Here is a 25,319-nt window from a genome sequence, read left to right as displayed (position 1 = left end):
ACAAACAACCCAATTAAAAACTGGGCAAAACACTTGAATAGACATTTCTCCTGAGAAGATATTCAAGTGGCCAACAAGCATATGAAAAGATGCTTAAGATCATTAGCCATTAGGGAAATGCAATTCTAAACCACAAAGACATCCCATTTCACATCCACTAGAATGGCTACTATTAAAAAAATGGAAAATAAGTGTTGGAGAGGATGTGGAGAAACACTTGTTCCTTGTTGGTGGGAATGTAAAGGGTGCAGCTGCTGTGGAAAAGTTTGGTGGTTCCTCGTAACATTAAGTATGGAATTTACCACATGACCTGACAATCCTACTCTTAAGTATACACCCAAAAGAAATGAAAGCAGGGACTTGAAGATATTTGCAGACCAATGTTCACAGCAGCATTATTTGCCAGTGTTAAAAGGTGGGAGCAACCCAGGTGCTCATCAACAAATGCATGCAGAAATAAAATGATATATCTATCCAACTGAACATTATCCAGCAGTAAAAAGGAATGAAGTTTTGACACATGACAACACGGATGAATCCTGAAGACATCACCTTGAGTGAAATAAGCTAGACATAAAAGGACAAATCTTGTATGATCTCACTCATATGAAATAATCAGAATAAGCAAACAGAGCCAGAAATTAGAAGAAAGGTTACCAGGGGCCGGGTGGAGGAAGGGAATGGGAATTAATGCTTAATTGGTTCAGAGTTTCTGTTTGGGGTGATAGAAGTTTTGGTAATGGGTGGTGGTGATTGTAGCACAACATTGTGAATGTAATGAACACCACTGAACTATATCTTGGAGTGTGGTTAAAAGGAGAAAGTTTAGGTTGTATACATGTTACTAGAACACAAATTTTTAAAAGACCACACAATACAGTGAATCCTAATGTAAAACTATGGATTACAGTTAACAGTATAATGATAATATTCTTTCATCAATTCTAATATAGATACCACACTAATGCAAATGTTAATAAGGACAATGTGTGTGAGGGTGGTATATGGATACTATTTTCTACATGATTTTTCTGTAAACCTACAACAAATCTAACAACAAAAACTATTTAAAGCTAGACCATTGCTTTAGTCCATGCAAGTTTAATTGCCTATCAATACCTCACTGGAATGATATAGTGCAAAACTTCCAGAGATATAGCAATAGTACAAAATAATCACTGAAACACATTATTCTAAGAAATGCAACAAATCCATTGAACTTAGAGTAATTTCATTAGGTAAGACAAATCAAGCTGATGTGCTTACATAAGAACTTGCCAAAGAGATATGTATACTTTCTTACCTGTAGCCAGGGATGACTAAGAGATTTGTCAACACTATAACGTTTTCGCATCTTCACTTGAAGTAGGTTATTAATTAAATCAATTGCTAAGGGAAAAGATAAAATGAGTTACAAGAAGTTGGGTATATGGGGAATCCCCAAATCTGTAAATCATGGAAATCTAAGGGTGAAGATTTTTACTTCTTAAAGATCTGGCATTTAAGTCAACATGTTAGTGATTTATAAATGTTTTCTCAATTCATAGTGCACCTATCAAATTTTCATTTCATTAAGGAGGCAGGCAGTACAGAGCACAGGTTAAACACAGACACTACAGGAAGACTGCCTGGGTTGAAATCTAGTTCTGTCATTTACAAGCTGAGTGACACTGGGTAAGGTCCCTCATGCATAAAATGAGGCTGTTGAAAGTACTAAGTCAGTTTAACAAATGTAAAGCTTTGGCTTAGAACAGTGCTTAACACCTAAGTGCTAAATAAGTATTGTTTCAAGATAAATAAAACAGACTCACTACAGGCTAGTTTTTTTCCTTCTCCAAGGACTCTATGTTGCTCTCTAGTCCCTGGCTTGGTATGGAAAAGTAGCCATAATCATTACTTTGCCTTTATAGATGTAGTTAGATTGAAGTGATAATTTATTACCAAAAGTTCACACTCAACAGGTATTTTTTTCCCCCTGTACCACCACCCCAATCAACATATAGAGGGCTTCTCTCACCCACAAAGTTCTTCCTTTTTTTTTTTAAATAGTTTTATTGAGATATATTCACACCCCTACAATCATCCACAGTGTTCAATCAATTATTCACAGTACCATCATATAGTTGTGCATTCAACACCAGAATCAATTTTTGAACATTTTCCTTACTCCTAAATAAATAAATAAAAGTAAAAAAAGAACACCTAAAACATTCCACTTTCCCCGCCCATCCCACCCTATTTTTCATATAGTTTTGGTCCCCATTTTTCTACCCATCTGTCCATATACTGGATAAAGGGAGTGTGAGCCACAAGGTTTTCACAATCACAGTCACATCATACATGAAGCTACACAGTTATGCAATCATTTTCAAGAATTAAGGCTACTGTGTTGCAGTGTGAGTTTCAGGTATTTCCTTTTAGCTATTCCAAAACACTGAAAACTAAAAAGGAATATTTATACAGTGCATAGGAATGCCCTCCAGAGTGACCTCTTGACTCCATTTGAAATCTGTCACTGCAACTTTGTTTCATTTCTCTTCCCCCTTTTGGTCAAGATGTTCTCAATCCCACAATGGTGGGTTCGGGCTCATCACCGGGAGTCATATCCTGTGTTGCCAGGGAGATTTACACCCCTGGGAGTCAGGTCCCATGTAGGGTGGAGGGCAGTGACTTCACCTGCCAAGGTGGCTTGGCTAGAGAGAGAGAGGGGGCCACATCTGAGCAACAAAGAGGTTCTCTGGGGGAGACTCTTGGGCACAATTATAAGCAGGTTTAGCCTCTCCTTGGCAGTAACAAGCTTCATGAGGGCAAGCCACAAGATTGAGGGCTCATCCTACTAAATTGTTAGTCCTCAATGTTTACTCAACAGGTTTTAACAAGTAGGTTGAGTGTTTCTTGCTGTATGTGGTAAGACCTTGGCATACATACTTTATGCAATTATTTGGAGAAATCGATCAACAAGCAAAACCAAGGCAACCATATAACTACCTACTAACTTTAGCTCTGTATAATGATACATTTGAAATACTGACACCTCTGTAAGGCCTAGACCCAGCGATGATTCAAATGACTTTTTCCATATTTGTCCCATTGTATTTACCGACAAACTAGGAAAGATTTCCTGTAAGCACCTTAGTTATGAATTTCTCTGTGTTCCTAAAACTTTAAAATCTAATCCTTTGTTCCTTAAACTAAGGTCTACCATGTGCATCAGAATCATTTGGGGTGTTTATTGAAAATGCACATTCCTGAGTCCCTTTCCAACTGCTGAATCTGAATCTCTGGGATATGGGGTTTTTCTTTTTCTAATATACTCACCCAAGTGTTCTGCCACAAGAGGTCTACTTCAGGAGCTCTAAGATGACATCAAAGAACCCTGCATATGGATTTCTTCATTTAGCTCTCTTTCTTACCAAGCAAGTCAGCTGTCTTTACATGCTGTTCCTCAAACTTTTCCCAGTTTAAAGGACTATTGATCAAGTCCTATCATTAGGCTTTGTACTTTTGGAAAAACCAAAAATATTCTCCTGTTTCAAAGGTTGGCTAAACCCAGATACCGGTATTCCCTAGCAATATTGCTATTAAACTGTATGGGACTGTTAAATAATGTTTTAAGTGGTATACTCTTCCTATCAGAATCATTAAACTAAAGAGGGTGAATCAATTAATTCTTGATGGGTATAGAACAAGGAGTTGCAAATGCCAAAGCCTTCGTCAGGCAAGAAAAACAAATGTATGGCACTTCCCAGCAGAGGTCCACAGGAGAGATAGAAACAAACTGGAGAATACTGAATACAAAGCTCATTCTTACTACAGGTCTCCATTCAAGGAGCTTAGAATCTAGTTGTGAAGAAATATAATTATGAAAGAGAGACTACATAAGAAAAAATGCCCAGTTAATGGCACAGGTAGATTTTATACAGTTTACAGGAGAGGTAGTCAAGGAAGACTTCAGAAATGAGCCACAAATCAAGGAATCCTTGAAAGACTAGAGGATTTTAAGAGAGGAGAAGGAATTGTAGGCAGGGGAATGGCCTAAGCAAAATGCAGACAGTAGTTTGGAAAAGAGTAGTGGACTAGGTTTTTATAAAGGAGTAGTGGGAGATAAGGCTAGAAGGTAAGCTTGGGCCAAATCACAGAGAACTATAGCTACAATGTGGTAAAAGGGAAAACAAAATGTTTAGGGGCAGAACAAGATGAATGTACTGTTTCCTAAAGATGGATTTGACAATGATGACTGGGAAGGACTAGAAAAGAGAGTAGGACAGTTAAAAAGATATTTTAACAGTTTCAAAATGAGGTAATTGGGGTTTGGAGGTAACTAGAGCTTATGGTAACTGAGACTGGGAACTCTAAATAAGACAGAGAAGAAACATTATAAAATGAAGAATGCTCAAAAACTGGTATCTAGTTGAATTTGGAAGACGAATGAGAGAGAGTTAAAAGAGAAGTCTGAGGACAGACTTAAGAGCCCAAAGAGGTTTTTCAGATTAAAAGACACAGAGCCAAAACTTTTTTTTTTTTTTTACCTTCACCAGAAATTTCCCTCCATGGATTTGGTGGGTACATAAATGCAGCATTTTGGATTTGGTCATTTATATCTTCATCTTCATTAAAAGGAAATGTGCCACTGAGGCTCACATAGACGATGACTCCTACTGACCACATATCCAAGGAACGGTTGTAACCTTTGCTTCTGAGAACTTCAGGTGCTAAGTATGCCGGAGTTCCCACCACGGATCTCCTGAAAGACTTTTCACCAATGATGCGTGCAAAACCAAAGTCACACAGCTTCACCTAGAAATCAAAGGATGATTTTATACATATACATATATATATATATATATATATATATATATATATGTCTCAATCTATAAAAATATACCTAACTGTCCTTAAATATGATACCTCATTGCAACTCACTCACCAATTATACTGATTATAAATGTAAAACGATTATCAATAGGGAAATTGTAAAATACCCTTTTTCCAAAAGGCAGCACAAATTTATAACCCAGTGATCCATTATTAACTCAACATGAGAGCTTTCCTAGTGTTTAATCTAAGAAATATTTTACTTCTAGCTTCCAGAACTGCAAATACCAGACTGATGTCACAGTGTTTAGTTTTCTTTTGATTAAATGGAGGGTGTTGATCTTTTATCATTTGACTTGTAAAGAGATCACTTTTCTGTCATACGTGAGCAGAATTATGTGCTTGATTTCTGATCCTCATGGTACTTGATACATAAGGGTATTCAAATATTTGCTGACTAAAAAATACATTATAATATTTAAAAATTCATCCTTTTACAAATACTGTATGGTCTCACTAATATGAACTAACATTAATGAGTAAACTTTGAGAGTTACAAGCTAATAACACAGGCTACCAGGAGATAGAAAGAGGAAAGAGATCAGGCATTTGATGCTGAAGGACTACAGAATGTTCAGCAGGCTTGATTGCATACACTCAGAAATAGATAGCATAATAATGTGTGATGGGAGCACAATATTGTAACTACACTGAACAAAGATGTCCATGAGTAAAGCTGAAAGAAGTGGGCTAGCAGCATGTATGACACCTGAGGTAAAGACAGAAGATAAAGACTTGGCAAAAACTGGAGTGGTCAATGACTGTGACTAAATGTACAAATATAAAACTGTTCTTGCATGTGGGAGAACAAATGAATGTCAATCATGCAGAGTGTTGGAAAGGGGATGGTATTGGGGAAAAAATATAATCAAAGCAAACTGGAGTCTATGGTCAATAGTAACACTGTAATATGCTTCCATTAAATGTAACAAAGGCAATATACCAAAGCTAAATGAGTATGAGAGGGGGGATATAAGGGAGGGACATGGGATTCTTGGTAGTGGAGTTGTTGTCTGACCCTACTATTATATTGTATGATATTTTATTTTTTTTAAATTTTTTATTATTTGTTTAAAAAAAAAAAACAACAAAAAACCCCAATTTTTTTTCCCTAGTAATCAATATGTTCAAGTGCTGATTGTGTTGATAAATGCACAATTGTATAATTATACCGTGAACAACTGATTGTATACTGTGGTTAATTATACAGTATGTGAATTTAGCTCTATAGAATTGTAGGAAGGAAAAAAATATGTAGAGCTCCCTTGAGGAGCCTGTGGAGAATGCAGGGGTATTGGCCTACCCCACCTCGATGGTTGCTAACATGACCACAGACATAGGGGACTAGTGGTTTGATGGGTTGACCCCTCTACCATAGGTTTTACCCTTGGGAAGACAGTTGCTGCAAAGGAGAGGCTAGGCCTCCCTATAATTGTGCCTAAGAGCCTCCTCCTGAATGCCTCTTTGTTGCTCAGATGTGGCCCTCTCTCTCTAGCTAAGCCAACTTGAAAGGTGAAATCACTGCCCTCCCCTCTACATGGGCTCAGACACCCAGGGGAGTGAATCTCCCTGGCAACGTGGAATATGACTCCTGGAGAGGAATGTAGACCTGGCATCGTGGGACAGAGAACATCTTCTTGACCAAAAGGGGGATGTGAAAGGAAATGAAATAAGCTTCAGTGGCAGAGAGATTCCAAAAGGAGCCGAGAGGTCACTCTGGTGGGCACTCTTACGCACAATTTAGACAACCCTTTTTAGGTTCTAAAGAACTGGGGTAGCTGGTGGTGGATACCTGAACCTATCAAACTACAACCCAGAACCCATGAATCTCGAAGACAATTGTATAAAAATGTAGCTTATGAGGGGTGACAATGGGATTGGGAAAGCCATAAGGACCACACTCCACTTTGTCTAGTTTATGGATGGATGAGTAGAAAAGTAGGGGAAGGAAACAAACAGACAAAGGTACCCAGTGTTCTTTTTTACTTCAATTGCTCTTTTTCACTCTAATTATTATTCTTGTTATTTTTGTGTGTGTGCTAATGAAGGTGTCAGGGATTGATTTAGGTGATGAATGTACAACTATGTAATGGTACTGTGAACAATCGAATGTACAATTTGTTTTGTAAAAAAAAAAAAAAAAAAAAAAAAATAGCCGAATCATTTGATTACAACAGATCATCCTAGCTTGTATATAAAATTTTTAAATAAATTTAAAAATAAATAAATAAATAAATAAATAAAATGAAAATAAAAAAAAAAGCATAAAAAAAAAGAACTGTAGGAAAAACATAAACAGGGATAAAAGTGCTAGAGAAAATACAGAAAAAAATTTATCTTTGTTTTGTTTAATACTAGAATCTCTTCCTAGGACACTATAAATTTGCAAGTGAGTGGAACTGAGGTGTACTATGCATAACTATTAATCTGGATAGTAGAAGAATAATGCTGGAGATTGCTCAAAGGAAGAAGAGCAACTGTTTTCTATGACTATGGCACAAATAACTGACAATTAGATGTTTAGATTTGAGAAAAGTTATATTGGAAGGTGGCCATAGTCACTACCATATCCTCCTCTCAGGGGAAGAGAGTTCTGGAAGTGTGATGAGCTTGAACACTTCTCTTGCTGCCAGTCTTCTAGCAGAGGTTCAGCTTTTGGTGATTAATTACTGCAACCACACTGAACCAGAAAATGTCAAGTACTTTCCAGAGGAAATGCTCTGACTCCCAAAATGTCCACAGAAAAAGCATTAAGATGAATTGAGAGATAAGGGATTTTGGCCTGTGAGTGGTACAAATGGTGGGTGGAGAACAAAGAGGTGAAGGTATATTCAAATGTTGCTCTGCTACTTCTGGGATGTGGATCCTGATGTTTTTGAATGATATTTGCTCTGTGTCATTACTGAATTTGGCTACGGCAGAACTGACCATGAAGAAATGTGATCTCCCTCCATCTCTCTCTTTTCTTTGGTTAAATGCCAGATAGCATCTAACATCTTGATAAAGATTACTTGTCAGTTTGACAGCTAAAGAAAGTGTTGCCATGGCTAGCGCTTGGGCAAAATAAGAGTATCAAGCAAATAACATTATTTTCCCTTTGTTCCCAGGGAACCATGTAAATCATTAGAATGGGAGGCAGGAAGCTGGAGTTTTCGTCTCAGTGGTAGGGAAGGCATCCTTTTACTACTCTGAAGATTAAATGAGATAATATGCAGAAGTCCTTTATTTAAAATGTTACACCATTAGGGGGCCTTTTTTTTTTTTTTTAATCATCATTTTATTGAGATATATTCACATACCACGCAGTCATACAAAACAAATTGTACTTTCGATTGTTTACAGTACCATTACATAGTTGTACATTCATCACCTAAATCAATCCCTGACACCTTCATTAGCACACACACAAAAATAACAAGAATAATAATTAGAGTGAAAAAGAGCAATTGAAGTAAAAAAGAACACTGGGTACCTTTGTCTGTTTGTTTCCTTCCCCTACTTTTCTACACATCCATCCATAAAATAGACAAAGTGGAGTTTGGTCCTTATGGCTTTCCCAATCCCATTGTCACCCCTCATAAGCTACATTTTTATACAACTGTCTTCGAGATTCATGGGTTCTGGGTTGTAGTTTGATAGTTTCAGGTATCCACCACCAGCTACCCCAATTCTTTAGAACCTAAAAAGGGTTGTCTAAAGTGTGCGTAAGAGTGCCCACCAGAGTGATCTCTCGGCTCGTTTTGGAATCTCTCTGCCACTGAAGCTTATTTCATTTCCTTTCACATCCCCCTTTTGGTCAAGAAGATGTTCTCCGTCCCACGATGCCGGTTCTACATTCCTCCCCGGGAGTCATATTCCACGTTGCCAGGGAGATTCACTCCCCTGGGTGTCTGATCCCACGTAGGGGGGAGGGCAGTGATTTCACCTTTCAAGTTGGCTTAGCCAGAGAGAGAGGGCCACATCTGAGCAACAAAGAGGCATTCAGGAGGAGACTCTTAGGCACAAATATAGGGAGGCCTAGCCTCTCCTTTGCAGCAACCGTCTTCCCAAGGGTAAAACTTATGGTAGAGGGCTCAACCCATCCAACTACCAGTCCCCTATGTCTGTGGTCATGTTAGCAACCATCGAGGTGGGGTAGGCGAATACCCCTGCATTCTCCACAGGCTCCTCAAGGGGGCACTACATCTTTTTTTTTTTCCCTTGTTTTTCTTTTTCTTTTTTTTTTTTTTAACTTTCCCTTCTTTTTTAAATCAACTGTATGAAAAAAAAAGTTAAAAAGAAAACAAACATACAATAAAAGAACATTTCAAAGAGACCATAACAAGGGAGTAAGAAAAAGACAACTAACCTAAGATAACTGCTTAACTTCCAACATGTTCCTACTTTACCCCAAGAAAGTTACATAATATAGCAACATTTCTGTGAACTTGTTCCTACTATATCCATCAGAAATTAACAGACCATAGTCATTTCTGGGCATCCCCAGAACGTTAAATAGCTTATCTGTTCTTCTTGGATTATTGTTCCCCCTTCCTTAATTGCTCTCTATTGCTAGTTCCCCTACATTCTACATTATAAACCATTTGTTTTACATTTTTCAAAGTTCACATTAGTGGTAGCATATAATATTTCTCTTTTTGTGCCTGGCTTATTTCGCTCAGCATTATGTCTTCAAGGTTCATCCATGTTGTCATATGTTTCACCAGATCGTTTCTTCTTACTGCCGCGTAGTATTCCATCGTGTGTATATACCACATTTTATTTATCCACTCATCTGTTGAAGGACATTTGGGTTGTTTCCATCTCTTGGCAACTGTGAATAATGCTGCTATGAACATTGGCGTGCAGATATCTGTTCGTGTCACTGCGTTCCGATCTTCCGGGTATATACCGAGAAGTGCAATCGCTGGATCGAATGGTAGCTCTATATCTAGTTTTCTAAGGAACTGCCAGACTGACTTCCAGAGTGGCTGAACCATTATACAGTCCCACCAACAATGAATAAGAGTTCCAATTTCTCCACATCCCTTCCAGCATTTGTAGTTTCCTGTTTATTTAATGGCAGCCATTCTAACCGGTGTTAGATGGTATCTCATTGTGGTCTTAATTTGCATCTCTCTAATAGCTAGTGAAGCTGAACATTTTTTCATGTGTTTCTTGGCCATTTGTATTTCCTCTTCAGAGAACTGTCTTTTCATATCTTTTGCCCATTTTATAATTGGGCTGTCTGTACTATTGTCATTGAGTTGTAGGATTTCTTTGTATATGCAAGATATCAGTCTTTTGTCAGATACATGGTTTCCAAAAATTTTTTTCCCATTGAGTTGGCTGCCTCTTTACCTTTTTGAGAAATTCCTTTGAGGTGCAGAAACTTCTAAGCTTGAGGAGTTCCCATTTATCTATTTTCTCTTTTGTTGCTTGTGCTTTGGGTGTAAAGTCTAGGAAGTGGCCGCCTAATACAAGGTCTTGAAGATGTTTTCCTACATTATCTTCTAGGAGTTTTATGGTACTTTCTTTTATATTGAGATCTTTGGTCCATTTTGAGTTAATTTTTGTGTAGGGGGTGAGGCAGGGGTCCTCTTTCATTCTTTTGGATATGGATATCCAACTCTCCCAGCCCCATTTGTTGAAAAGACCATTATGGCTCAGTTCAGTGACTTTGGGGGCCTTATCAAAGATCAGTCGGCCATAGATCTGAGGGTCTATCTCTGAATTCTCAGTTCGATTCCATTGATCTATATGTCTATCTTTGTGCCAGTACCAGGCTGTTTTGGCAACTGTGGCTTTATAATAAGCTTCAAAGTCAGGGAGTGTAAGTCCTCCCACTTCGTTTTTCTTTTTTAGAGTGTCTTTAGCAATTCGAGGCATCTTCCCTTTCCTAATAAATTTGATAACTAGCTTTTCCAAGTCTGCAAAGTAGGTTGTTGGAATTTTGATTGGGATTGCATTGAATCTGTAGATGAGTTTGGGTAGAATTGACATCTTAATGACATTTAGCCTTCCTATCCATGAACATGGAATATTTTTCCATCTTTTAAGGTCCCCTTCTATTTCTTTTAGTAGAGTTATGTAGTTTTCTTTGTATAGGTCTTTTACATCTTTGGTTAAGTTTATTCCTAGGTACTTGATTTTTTTATTTGCTATTGAAAATGGTATCTTTTTCTTGAGTGTCTCTTCAGTTTGTTCATTTCTAGCATATAGAAACATTACTGACTTATGTGCATTAATCTTGTATCCCGCTACTTTGCTAAATTTGTTTATTAGCTCTAGTAGCTGTATCGTCGATTTCTCAGGGTTTTCTAGATATAAGATCATATCATCTGCAAACAATAACAGTTTTACTACTTCTTTTCCAATTTTGATGCCTTTTATTTCTTTGTCTTGCCGGATTGCCCTGGCTAGCACTTCCAGCACAATGTTGAATAACAGTGGTGACAGCGGGCATCCTTGTCTTGTTCCTGATCTTAAAGGGAAGGCTTTCAGTCTCTCACCGTTGAGTACTATGCTGGCTGTGGGTTTTTCATATATGCTCTTTATCATGTTGAGGAAGTTTCCTTCAATTCCTACCTTTTGAAGTGTTTTTATCAAAAAGGGATGTTGGATTTTGTCAAATGCTTTTTCAGCATCTATTGAGATGATCAATTGATTTTTCCCTTTCGAGTTTTTAATGTGTTGTAATACATTGATTGTTTTTCTTATGTTGAACCATCCTTGCATGCCTGGAATGAACCCCACTTGGTCATGGTGTATGATTTTTTTAATGTGTCTTTGGATTCGATTTGCAAGTATTTTGTTGAGGATTTTTGCATCTATATTCATTAGGGAGATTAGCCGGTAGTTTTCCTTTTTTGTAGCATCTTTGCCTGGTTTTGGTATTAGATTGATGTTAGCTTCATAAAATGAGTTAGGTACTGTTCCATTTTCTTCAATGTTTTGAAAGAGTTTGAGTAAGATTGGTGTCAGTTCTTTCTGGAAAGTTTGGTAGAATTCCCCTGTGAAGCCATCTGGCCCTGGGCATTTATTTGTGGGAAGATTTTTGATGACTGATTGGATCTCTTTGCTTGTGATGGGTTGGTTGAGGTCTTCTATTTCTTCTCTGGTCAGTCTAGGTTGTTCATATGTTTCCAGGAAATTGTCCATTTCTTCTACATTGTCCAGTTTGTTGCCATACAGTTGTTCATAATATCCTCTTATAATTTTTTTAATTTCTTCAGGATCTGCAGTTATGTCACCTTTTTCATTCATTATTTTGTTTATATGGGTCTTCTCTCTTTTTGATTTTGTCAGTCTAGCTAGGGGCTTGTCAATCTTGTTGATCTTCTCAAAGAACCAACTTTTGGTGATATTTATCCTCTCTATTGTTTTTTTGTTCTCTATGTCATTTATTTCTGCTTTAATCCTTGTTATTTCTTTTCTTCTACTTGGTTTAGGATTGGCTTGCTGTTCATTTTCTAGCTTCTTCAGTTGATCCATTAGTTCTTTGATTTTGGCTCTTTCTTCCTTTTTAACATATGCGTTTAGTGCTATAAATTTCCCCCTCAGCACTGCTTTTGCTGCATCCCATAGGTTTTGGTATGTTGTGTTCTCATTTTCATTCGTCTCTATATATTTAGCAATTTCTCTTGCTATTTCTTCTTTAACCCACTGATTGTTTAGGAGTGTGTTGTTTAACCTCCAGGTATTTGTGAATTTTCTAAGTCTCTGATGGTTATTGACTTCTAATTGTATTCCATTGTGGTCAGAAAATGTGCTTTGAATAATTTCAATCTTTTTAAATTTATTGAGGCTTGTTTTATGTCCCAGCATATGATCTATTCTGGAGAAAGTTCCATGAGCACTAGAAAAGTATGTGTATCCTGGTGATTTGGGATGTAATGTCCTGTATATGTCTGTTAAATCTAATTCATTTATCAGATTGTTTGGGTTTTCAATTTCCTTATTGGTCTTCTGTCTGGTTGATCTATCTATAGGAGAGAGTGATGTGTTGAAGTCTCCCACAATTATTGTGGAAACATCAATTGCTTCCTTTAGTTTTGTCAGTGTTTCTCTCATGTATTTTGTGGCACCTTGATTGGGTGCATAGACATTTACGATTGTTATTTCTTCTTGCTGAATTGCCCCTTTTATTAGTATGTAGTGGCCTTCTTTGTCTCTCAAAACATCCCTGCATTTGAAGTCTATTTTATCTGAGATTAATATTGCTACACCTGCTTTCTTTTGGCTGTAGCTTGCATGAAATATTTTTTTCCATCCTTTCACTTTCAGTTTCTTTGTGTCCCTGTGTCTAAGATGAGTCTCTTGTATGCAACATATTGATGGTTCATTTTTTTTGATCCATTCTGCGAATCTATATCTTTTAATTGGGGAGTTTAATCCATTTACATTCAATGTGAAAACAGTGAAGGCATTTCTTGAATCAGCCATCTTATCCTTTGGTTTATGTTTGCCATATTTTTCCCTCTCTCTATTAATATCCTTTATTGTACCCATACCGAATCTCTTTAGCACTGAACCTTTCTCCAAGTCTCTCTGTCCTGTCTTTGTTTCTCTGTCTGTAGGGCTCCCTTGAGTATCTCCAGTAGGGCAGGTCTCTTGTTAGCAAATTCTCTCAGCATTTGTTTGTCTGTGAAAAATTTAAGCTCTCCCTCAAATTTGAAGGAGAGCTTTGCTGGATAAAGTATTCTTGGCTGGAAATTTTTCTCACTCAGAATTTTAAATATGTCATGCCACTGCCTTCTTGCCTCCATGGTGGCTGCTGAGTAGTCACTACTTAGTCTTATGCTGTTTCCTTTGTATGTGGTGAATTGCTTTTCTCTTGCTGCTTTCAGAACTTGCTCCTTCTCTTCTGTGTTTGACAGTGTGATCAGTATATGTCTCGGAGTGGGTTTGTTTGGATTTATTCTATTTGGAGTTCGCTGAGCATTTATGATTTGTGTATTTATGTTGTTTAGAAGATTTGGGAAGTTTTCCCCAAGAATTTCTTTGAATACTCTTCCTAGACCTTTACCCTTTTCTTCCCCTTCTGGGACACCAATGAGTCTTATATTTGGACGTTTCATATTATCTATCATATCCCTGAGGTCCATTTCGATGTTTTCAATTTTTTTCCCCATTCTTTCTTTTATGCTTTCATTTTCCATTCTGTCATCTTCCAGGTCACTGATTCGTTGTTCAACTTCCTCTAGTCTTTTACTATGAGTGTCGAGAATGTTTTTAATTTGGTCAACAGTTTCTTTAATTTCCATAAGATCATCCATTTTTTTATTTAGTCTTGCAATGTCTTCTTTATGCTCTTCTAGAGTCTTCTTGATTTCCTTCATATCCCGTACTATGGTCTCATTGTTCATCTTTAGTTCTTTGAGTAGCTGCTCTAGTGCTGTGTCTCTGCTGGTCTTTTGATTTGGGTGTTTGGGCTTGGGTTATCCATATCGTCTGGTTTTTTCATATGCTTTATAATTTTCTGTTGTTTTTGGCCTCGTGGCATTTGCTGAACTTGATAGGGTTCTTTTAGGGTTTGTAGACCTATTGAAGTCCTTATCTCTAATTTATCAGATCTACAGCTTCGTGGAGTACACTTTCTCTAACTAACCAGCAGGTGGCGTCCACGAGCCACCTGTTCTCCACAAGCCAGTTCTCCCCTGCTTAGCCTTTTTGGTGAGTGGGGGAGTAAGTCTTGTGGGGCCCAACTGGTGTACCAAGCTTGCGTGTGTAGTTGTTGTTGCCTGCCGTGTATGTGGGGCGTGTTTCTGGGCAGTCGGGGAGGGGGGTGGCGCTAACAATCAAATCTCCCTGATGATCCTAGAGTTTTAAAGCTGCTGCAATAGTCTAATCCTTCAGTTTAGTCCTGCCACAGTTTGTTTCTGCCACTGACCCACAAGTCTTTGGTATTGGCGTATGGCTCCTGAGACTTGCAAGTGGGCCCCTCTTCCAGGCTGTGCACCTCGGGTCCTCTGTTGAGGGATGACTGTGCTATGTCACAGGTGAGTGCCATCACCCCAGGGCAGTTCTGGGCTGCTGGGCTGTGTAGGGAGGCTCCCAGTCTGCTCAAATGATGGCTGAATGGGGCTTTGTTAATTCACACTGCTCCACCTTCCCAGCTCTGGGACAATCAGCTGAGGTTGCAGGGAAGGCTAATGTCCACGCCCAGTTTTATGGTGTGTGCCTGTTATTTGAAGCACTTCCGTCACACTGGGTTGTCTGGGGCAGCTCTGGGCTATGGGGCTGGCGATGGGCAGGAGTGTTTCCTGTCCACGAGGATGGTGGCTGTGAGCAGACACCCCCCTTTTCTTGGGAAGTTGTGGTGTTTAGTGAATTTTCTCAGCCACTGGATTATTGCCTTTTGTCTCAGAGCTCTCTTAGTTCTGCTCTTGACTTGACGTGCCCAAATTGCAATTCTTTGAAGCTTTCTGTATTGGGCTTCTTAGAGTAATTGTTTTAGAAAAAGAAAAAAGGATTTAAAAAAAAAAAAAAAGGGCCCTCCTCAGAGATCTAATGGGTTATTGAAATGCTAATAGACAAAGCAACCAGGGCCATTAAGGAAAGGTCCACAGGGCAGAGATTTGCATATGCGCCTCAAGGCCTGAGCTCCGCCCTTCCCCTTTCTGTGTTCACCAGAACTCCAAAAATCCTCTGCTTTTATTTTGGATTTTTTCGTGTTATTTTTTTTTTTCTATGCCTGTCTCCTCTCTGCTGGGCTGGCAGCTCTCAGATTCTCTGGTGTCTGGTCTCAGTCTATCTATGGTTAGAGTATGGATCAGTAGAATGAGTTTCCGAGAAGGGCTACGACTGCAGTTCTCCCTTCTCCTTCCCGGAGCTGGCAGCCCCTCCTCCCACGGGACTGAGCCTGGCAGGGAGGGGCGCGGGTCCCCTGGCAGCAAAAACTTACAGATTTCGCTGATCTCAGCAGTTCGACATTTTCATGAGTGTTGTATGAAGTATGCCCAAAGACAGATTGCTCTGTGGTGTCCAGTCCACGCAGTTCCTGGCTTTTTACCTACTTTCCTGGAGGAGTAACTAAAACTTACAGCTCACCAGTCCTCCATCTTGCCCCGCCTCTAGGGGGCCTTTTTGATTTCACAATGATAGTGATTCATTTTTAACCACAGAGGCATTTAAAAGGAAGGCTATGACTGTTACTTTAAAACTAAGAGTTGAATTATTTTTAAAATATATCTTTTTCTTTGAAAGATAATTTGAGTATATTTACCAAGTGAAATAGTCATCTGTTGCCTTTCTTCTAGCCATTTGTCTAATTATACATGTTTTAAATATACCTAAACAATAATTTGGCAACAGATATTCTAGCTGACTGGAGGATTCATCAATGACAATCATGAAAAAGTTGAAAAGTCGCAGATATTACCACCAGCATATATTCCTTAGGACAGCTGTTTGAAACTTTGGGTCATGATCCATTTAAGGTTAAGTAATCAATTCAGGAAATTAACAGTTCTTAAAAAAATGCAATACAAGTGAACAACAACAATCAATTCAGCAAATTAACAGTTCTTAACTGCTTCACATGTAGCTAGGACACACATATATACACACATCATCATACATGTGTGTGAGTGCTGGTGGTAACGGGAAGAACATTTCTTACACACGTTTTGGTGAAAATGTTTGGAATACAGCTCTCTAAAGAGGAAGAGTAGGCCTCCTGTCTCAAGCAAAACCTACTGTCTCCATTTCAGTGTTACCCTTGAGTTTGTTTTATTTTATGGGGAATTCATCCTGATCACCAAGCATCAACCAAGGTTGGCTTCTACCAGCACACACACACACCACACCAACCACCATCTCCCACCTCCCTCGGCCTTCATTCCCAAGCCATGGGGAGAGTTTATATGCAAAAAATTACTAGTTGAGATCTAGTCCAGTCCAAAAACTTCTTAATGAAAACAAACAATAATATGCATAAAATTTGAATCCAAATAATTCAGGGTGTTAATGCTTACTGGCAGTAATGCATCATAGCAGAAAATGTGGACAGGACTATGGGAACTTTTACAGGCTAAAAACTTAATTTCTGGAAGACAGTACACATTTTTGAATCCATAACACTTAGTACAATGATTTTTATTATGTGGGCATTTGGTTAATGTTGTCAAACAGATATTGAAAGTGATTCTTAAATGATTCTGGAGACCATCTCACCTGAGGAAATGGCTCTGCCGATGCGAGTAGCACATTTTCTGGTTTTAAATCACAGTGTACAATATTCTTAAAATGTAGATTCCTCAAAGCAACAAGTATCTGTCATTGAAATAAACATTTTTTCAATGCCTGGAAAAATCATAGATAAATCCCAGTCTGACCCCTTAAATGATATAATAATTTAAAAAGTCTACATCAAGATTTAAATAAAAGCGTTATCTTGTTCCTTAAGGTTAACGAGTCCCATCATATACCGATATGTAAAAGCACTTCTATTTAATTCTCTTAGTTTTAAATTATTCCTTAGTTTCAAAAAATAGTTAAAATACCTGTGTGACCATGAACTTAGTGATTCGTTCTGGAAGTCGACTTTTCTCGCTGGATAGAATCATTTCTAACATATCTCCATGCAGCTTTTCCATTACTACAAAGACTCTTTCTGGGGTTTCAAACATACATTCCAGGTTTACAATCCCAGGATGGTGCAAATTCTGAAGAGAGTTGCAAGACATTTACATGATCAACTTGAGGAGAGAAAGTTTTACTATGCAAATGTCTGACAAGGTGCTAAAATTGATCCTATGGAATATATAACGTAGAAAGAAAAACAGCTTAGACAAATAAGCAATAAAAGCAAACAAAATAAAATAAAAGTTATAATCAATAAAAAAGTCATAGATTCCAGTTTTCCAAGTTGTATACTGGAGAGTAGATGCACGAAGAGCAAAGAATGTCTTCAAAATTTGATTATATAATTGCTCTTTTTCCATTACTAATTCTTTTTCTTCTTTCTCACCTTTTTAATCTTTGGACTGCTCTAATTTCATGCAAATGGGCTGGCCTTGAATAGACACCAATTGTCAGTCAATTTTAAACCAATTATACCGCGCTTTGGCTCTTTGGGGCTGTATTTGCAAAGGTCTTTGCTCAAGAATTGGTTTTGCTTCTAACGTAGTTATGGCTCTAAGTCTAGAGTCTCACTATCGTATATCCTGATTCAGTCTTCCCTCTTTTAGGCTCAGCATCCATCATCCCATGTTTCTTGAGCACTACTAGATTACAAGGGATGGGGATATATAAAAGACAAATGTCTTGTTTCTGATTATAGATTACAAGGGATGGCCCAAGTGATCAAAATATTTTTATTCCTTATTAATAGAAATAAATCTTTCTTATTTTTTCCTTAATATGGGTACCTAATTATGCTAAAAGGGTAAACTTTTTTTTTTGCCTGTGTAATGCTGACCTCCATCTCTAAAATGATTTTTGAATTCACCATTTCTCAATTTCTACTGCAACTGCTTTAATTTTAGCTTGCATCGCCTCTCTTCTGGATCACTGCAATAGTTTCTACTACACTATCTATATGCAACAATGTTTACATTTGTCCCTTTGTGTTGTAATTATGTGGTTATGTACCTTACTTTGTAGAGCTTAAAATGTTCACTGAGGGCAGAGACTGTGTCTTAGTCATTTTAGTCCAATGTCTGAATCATGGTAGATATTTTCAATAAATGTTACAAAATGAATGAATAGCAAGTGCAAAATATATACTGTTTACCAATCCATTTAAAACAATTTAATGAGAAGGTGATCCAAGTAAAATAATAAAGTGACAAAATTTTATAGCAGTTAAATGCAAATGAAAGATCAGCAGGGCTACACACCATACTAGTGAGGTGTGACAATGGCAACAAGCAGTGGTAGATTCATAATGTAACTTTTATCAACTTAGAGACGGAATTACAGTGTGGCTGTCTCCCATGCTGTAGTTGTCTACCTCTTAAGTTTTTTCTCCTTTCTTTAAAAACACACATGTGCACATACAAATGCAGGGGTGTGCCATAATATTATTATTCTCCCTATATAACCTTCTCTATTTTTTAATTTAAATTTCCTATTTCTTCTGGAGTCTGTTTTGGTAAATTATATTTTCAGAAAATTATCCATTTCTTCAGATTTTCAAGAGCTGAGCAAGGTAGTATCTTAAGATTCTTTTTATTTTATTTTTTCTGTATTTGTGGTATATCTTCCCAAGATGACTTTGTATTTTCTTCATATTTTTGATTAGGTTGGCTAATGATTTATGTATATTATTTTTTCCCTCCTTACTAAAATTAGCTTTTGGATTTATTATTAGTGTTCTTTTGTGTATTAAGTATATTAATTTCAACTTTATCTTTGTTAATCCCTCCTTCTGATTTCTTTAGATTTATTTTATTGTTCATTCTCTAATTTATTGAGTTGGATTCTTAATTCATTTATTTTCATTTTTTCTTGCTTAACATTTGAGGCTATAACATTTTCTCTGGGCAGTAGCTTAAAGGCTGTGATAGACAGTATTTTCATAATTTTCTAAATATTCTGGAATTTTGATTTTGCTCTGATTCAAGAATTAATTTTTTTTTTAACATTTCAAGATACTGGGAGCTTTTTGTTTTCTGATTTTGTAATTTATTTCTAGTTTTACTGCATTGTGGCCAAAGAATATTGTTGAGTTGATGTATTCTTTGTTCTCTCTTTTTAGGGTATAGAATTCAGTATAAAGCGGTTAGATCTACCTTATGTTGTTTAGACTTCCTATGTCCTCAATTATTTTTGTCTACTTTATTTGTCATGGACTACTAATGTACTTGTCTGTTTCTGCTTTTGTCTCTTACAGTTTCCCTTTATAAATGTCGATGTTATTTGGTGTACTACTGTGCTTTGTACTTTTGAACTTCTCCCTTGCTAGGTCATGACATCCCTGGCTTTCTTTGGTTTAGTGAAGGAGCCTAGTAAGAATATCATAGCTGTAGATTTCAGAGTCAATAAAGAACAGTTCTTACTGTAGTGTTTCTTCCTGCATGTATACCTGCTCCATTTAAACTGTGATTGGAAAAACTTAAACTTAATTTGCAGATCTCTGGTTCATTATTTCTTCTATTTTTATTAAAGATGGAGTATGCTTTTCTGTTTATTACTCTTCTGATTTCCCAGAACAGAAGATGAAAATGATAAATTTATGCTACCCTGTTCAAACTACTTAAGTTTCTGATAATCAGCTTGGTTTAAGCTTCCTACTGACACAAGTAACCATGAAAGTTCCACAGCTTTTCCGCTACTCTTGAACTACCCATTTCAGGCAACAGGAAAATAAATATTTTATGTTAGTATATCTCTATGCCAGCAAGGCATTTTAAAGATTTTTTTAAATTATAAAAATGATACACATGTTTACATGTTTATTGCTTAAAAAAAAAAGCTCAAAACAGAATGCCATGAAACAAAAGAAAAAATTCCCTATTCTTTCCTGGCTCACCATGCACTCCCTAGATGTGGCCATGTTGACACTTTACGCAGTTATATATCCTTTTCTATACATAAACATACACAGCCGACACATATATAATGAACATATTAAGTGCTTTAAAAGAAATAAAATCATTCCACAAGTCCTTTTTTCCATTTAATGATATGTTACAGATAACTTTCCACATAAGCACATTTATTCAATAAATATTAATTAAGCATTTGTACATGTCCAGTTCTTTGTAGGTAGTCTGGATTTATTAGTAAACAAAGGCAACAAAGACCAAAAACGGTATCAAGGAGATTAATTCTAGGGAGAGGGGACAGACAACAGATAATGAATAAACTAGTAAATTATCTAATAAATTAGAAGGTGATAAGTTCTTATGGAGAAAAGGAAAAGTAGAGTTAGGGTAAGGGAGCATAGGGGTGGGGAGGATGGGGAAAGTCTCACTGAGGAAATGACATTTGGGCAAAATCTTGAAGGAGATGGGAGAACATGCCATGCAGATATCTGGGGTGGGGGTAGGGAGAACATTCCAGGCAGCGGGAACAGCTAACGCAACAGCCTTGAGAAAGAAGCATATCTAGTGTGTTTGAGGTACAGTGAGGCAGGCCGCATGGCCATCATTTGTAAAAGAGATCCAATTTGATGACTGTGGTGCCTACAGTGGAACCTCTGTAGAGAGGGATTTTGGTTTGGTTTAATAAGAAATAGTCACAATTTCTATCAAATTAATGGAAACACAGGGCCCATCACCTCTATTTGCTCAGAGAAATGCAGCTGTGTTTGCGATCGAAGTGCCAAGGAGTCATCAAGCACTAGGAATAGATATTTACTTTTTATTTTTTGCATATTGATTGGACATGAGATTCCAAAATTAGGTATGAAAAAAGATCTCGAATACATATTCACACCCTAATTCAGAGTCTGCATTCTATAAATGCTCTATTTGAAGGCAGCTTTAGAGGCGGAGGCAGGCTTGAAGTGACCATAGTACCTTGTAGATCACAATCTTTTGAATATCACTCCTCTGAAAAAGAAGTGAGGCAAATGTTACTACTGGTGACCTATAATGTAATAAATTTAAAATTTATTTTTGTTTATAAGTTTTTTTTACCTTCTCTTCCAAGGAAGCAGAAGTTTAGTAGGCTGTGTCTTCTTAATCTTTACCCACAAGCAAACTGGGTTCTGACAGCATTAACAACTACATCACCAGATTTCTTAAATGTTATGCAAAAGCTACACAATGAATTAACAGATATGTGCATATTATAAATTAGTATACATAATATTCAGAAAAATGATTCAAGGATCAAGTTAAATTTTACCTGTCTAGATGAATCTCAAAAGAAGTGAAATTAATAGATGAAAATAAAAACAATAACTCATCATTTAATGGGATTTAGGTCACTGCCAATATATCTTTGAAATAAATCTTAATAAACGGAACCATTAAAAATTAAGAGGTTTGAATTAATAAAGTAATAAAAGCTACTACTAAAATATAAACAATTTTTAAGCAGTCCTTATTTTTACAGTGATTCCCTATAATAATCCAGCACATCATCTGACAAAATCGGGATGGGTACAACCTAATGAAATGTGGAAGAAACATCAAAGTATTTTTAATTCCTGGAGTAATTCATCTAATTTTTTTAAGATTTAAGAAGCAGTTAATTCAGATGCTTACCAGCCTTCTATTAAGATGAAAACAAAACAAAAAGACAAAACTTACCAGCGTACTAAAGAGACTCACTTTCAAAAAGTCATAAATCAAAAATCAAAACCAATACAAAGCAATTTTTTTTTTTTACCTGTAAAATAGCCACTTCATTACGGAGTTGACTTTCCTGTTTTGTGGGGAATCTCATCTTATCAATTACTTTAATAGCCACATCCCTTCCAGTTTTTCTATGTTTTCCTATTTAAAAAAAAAAAAAAAAAAAGGAAAGAAGCACTAAATTGATAGCTCACGTAAATAACAACAGCTTTATCATAAAGTCCAGAGACTAAAATTTATATGCATTTACTCTTATATTTTCTTTTCCTTGGCTCAATTTTTTCTTTCTCCACAAAATCTTCATTAAACTCTACTTTTAAGAAAGAAATAAATGATATTTTCTTGCTACCTTGCTACCACATTTACTTCTAATAAAGGCTGTTCGATTATCTGAAACAGCAGAAAATTTGAATGAACTTCTTTGCAGAAAAATAATCTACCTTGTTAAATAAAGAAGTTAACTACCCCAATCTAGTCTTCAGTGATTCTGTCAGGACAGAAACAATGTACTAATGAATTAATTTTATTCTAGTTTCACTGAGCCAGCACAAAGTTGTTATCCACATATAATATCCCCAACCCCTTGGGCCCTATATTCTAGACTCTAGATAAACACATTTACAAGAACGTGGAAGCTTGCAATAAATAGATATTCCCACATGCACTCATTCATTCAAATTCATTATCTTGTACCTATTATATAACAGGCATTGTTTTAGATGTTATAGATATAGCAGTGAAAATGACAGGTATTTTTGATATTTGTGGTTTTAACCTATATGTGAATTGCTGTTCACATATAGCTATTTATTTGAAAGCAATGCATGCCTGTTTCAAGGGGACTGGCCACAAAAGTCAAATTACTTGAAAACACTAGAACAAAATTGTGCATATATGGTAAGAAGATAAAGGCAACTGATTTCTCAATGAGAGGAGTTTCTCCAGAGATAGCAGTCATAAAACAGAAATTTGAATTTGTAAACCATAAATGTTGTATATGAATGTAAAATCAACCTTTTTTTCTGAGTGACTGCTATCTGTCAGACACAATGCTAGGTGCTAGGAATAAAAGAAACCAGACGTCTCTCAGCCTACCCTCAAATACACTTCCAGTTCAGAAGGAAGACAATAATACAGACCCAATGTGTTACAGATACTATGATAGAAGTGTGTCCACTGTATAGCAGGGACCAAGGAGGAACGGTCAGTTTTATTTGATGGGGAGATGGGAATGTGGTCAAGAAATTTCACAGAGGAGGCCCTATAGTTGAGTCCTGAAAGCAGAGGGAAAGGTATGGAGGTGAATAAGTACAACTGGAGGACAGAAAGCAAAGAAGGAGGTGCAACTAGGTAAGAGGCTAGAGAAGCAGGGAGGAATCACGGCAGCCTTGAATACTTCGCTAATAAGATTGGCCATGAGTCAGTAGGTAATTATAGCCACTTAAGGGTTCTAAGTGAGGTAATACTAATCAGATGTGAGTTTTTTATGACAGACGACAAGATTGGAGGCAGAAAGACCAATAGGAGACTACTGTAATAGTCTTAATGAGAAACTATAAGGGTTTAACATTACTTTTCTTTTGTACCCTGCATCATAGCTTACAAAGTACTTTTAGATACATTAGGTTTAATTGATCTTAACAACCCTATGAGATATGCAGGGGAGGTTTTAATGGCTTCATTTAACAGAATGATACTGTGACACAGTGAGGTTAAATGACTTCTCCAGTATTATACAGGTTTTAAGATGTAGTGCCGGATAACTGTTTAGGTCTTCAGACCTGTTATAACATTCATGCCAACAGTAGATAAATGGTGTCATTTGGGTTGGAAAACCAGTAGGGAATATATTTCAATGAACACCCACAGAGCCCAATGTAAACCTTAAACCATTTTTTCTTCCACACAAACATCTTTATGTTTGAGCTATGAGAGGAGATAAAGACTATTGTGAAACTAATTTTCTGATTCTTTCTCTTATTTTTTAAAGTTTGCAGTTGAAATTAAGGAATGGATGAAAAGCTCTTAGCTAAAAGGATAGAAATCAACCCTTGAGAAAAAGCCTATTTGATCAAGTTGTGAGACGAAGAGGTAATATCTGGGAGATATTTTTAAATCTCAGAATTTTTCTATAGTATATACTATACACAAAAGGTTGCAGTTGCTTACCTCCATAAACAATGCCAAACTGGCCTGAACCAAGTACCTCATCTGCAAAGATCTGGTAAACGGTACTGATGTCCTATCCAGGAAAAAGCAATCAATAAATAGAAAGTATCAGTTAACTCTGTGGAACAACATCAACATCTCCCGCTTCTTTTCATTCAAATATTTAAATACTTTTTGTTCTTATCTTAGAGGAAACTCATTTTCAAAAAGTACAAAACACTTCATGAAACATAGGTTTTCTATAGTACACCCAAGAAAAAGTTAAGTTCAATTTTAACACCATGACTGCTAACATATTGTGTAAGAAGAAAATAATTGTTTTTAATAAAAAAAAATCTTTTATTTATCAAGTAGCAATTTATAAAAAGTAAATTAACAAGAAAAAAATTAAGAACAAAGTTTTACCTACAGTTGCCCACTATACTTCATATTGTAAATGGAGTTTGTTGTTTAAGGACATTTTTCTAGTTCTAATACTTGGCTCAGTCATGGATGACCATTTATTTTTGGTCAACATCTTTGAAACCTGGATTCTACAATGGATTTGGATGTCAGAAAGAGATTCTTCTTTATTTGGCTAATTCCTTCTCATCCTTCAGAGAGCCTCTGTAATATCTAGAATAGGGTATGTTCCTTGTTAAATGCTACTAGAGCACTCCATACTTCTTCCTTGCATTTATTACCCTTGTAACTGTTGCTCAATATCATTCTTTCCTAGTCTCCATGAACTCAGGGACCACACCTATCTTGTTCAGTGTTATATTCCCAGACAGTGCCTGTCACCATGGTAGGCACTGAATTTAATAAATTGTCTCCCAGGCCTCGTTTGCCTCACTGGTAAAGTGGATGTAATAATATCTACCTAACTGGATTTTTGAGTGAATTAATGAGAATGTATGCAAAGTGCCAAGTCCATAAATGTGCAAAATGGCATATATTTTGTTAGTAACTTTACAAATACTAATTTCCTAATTCTTGTTTATTAAATTAGATAATCTTAAGCAAGCTACTTAAATTCCTGGGGACTTGGTTTTCTCATCTGTA

General features: G+C 36.7%; 1 protein-coding gene across 4 annotated transcripts in view; it reads right to left on the bottom strand.

Annotated features, from left to right (window-relative positions):
* LOC119512966 (serine/threonine-protein kinase D3) overlaps positions 1 to 25,319 on the bottom strand; it is a 114,828-nt gene that overhangs the window by 6,262 nt on the left and 83,247 nt on the right. For all 4 annotated transcript variants that reach the window (XM_037807812.1, XM_037807814.1, XM_037807815.1 and 1 more), the window contains 6 exons: positions 24,276 to 24,348; positions 22,141 to 22,247; positions 17,361 to 17,522; positions 17,032 to 17,130; positions 4,530 to 4,797; positions 1,304 to 1,389 (listed from right to left, as the gene is read on the bottom strand). In XM_037807812.1, coding sequence (XP_037663740.1) covers positions 1,304 to 1,389; positions 4,530 to 4,797; positions 17,032 to 17,130; positions 17,361 to 17,522; positions 22,141 to 22,247; positions 24,276 to 24,348 — 795 coding nt within the window. The remainder of the gene's footprint in view (positions 1 to 1,303; positions 1,390 to 4,529; positions 4,798 to 17,031; positions 17,131 to 17,360; positions 17,523 to 22,140; positions 22,248 to 24,275; positions 24,349 to 25,319) is intronic.

The sequence above is a fragment of the Choloepus didactylus genome, chromosome 17 (genome assembly GCF_015220235.1).
Source record: "Choloepus didactylus isolate mChoDid1 chromosome 17, mChoDid1.pri, whole genome shotgun sequence".
Lineage (NCBI taxonomy): Eukaryota > Metazoa > Chordata > Mammalia > Pilosa > Megalonychidae > Choloepus > Choloepus didactylus.
The sequence above is the reverse complement of the archived record's forward strand: the minus strand, read 5'-3'. Positions and strand labels throughout refer to the sequence as shown.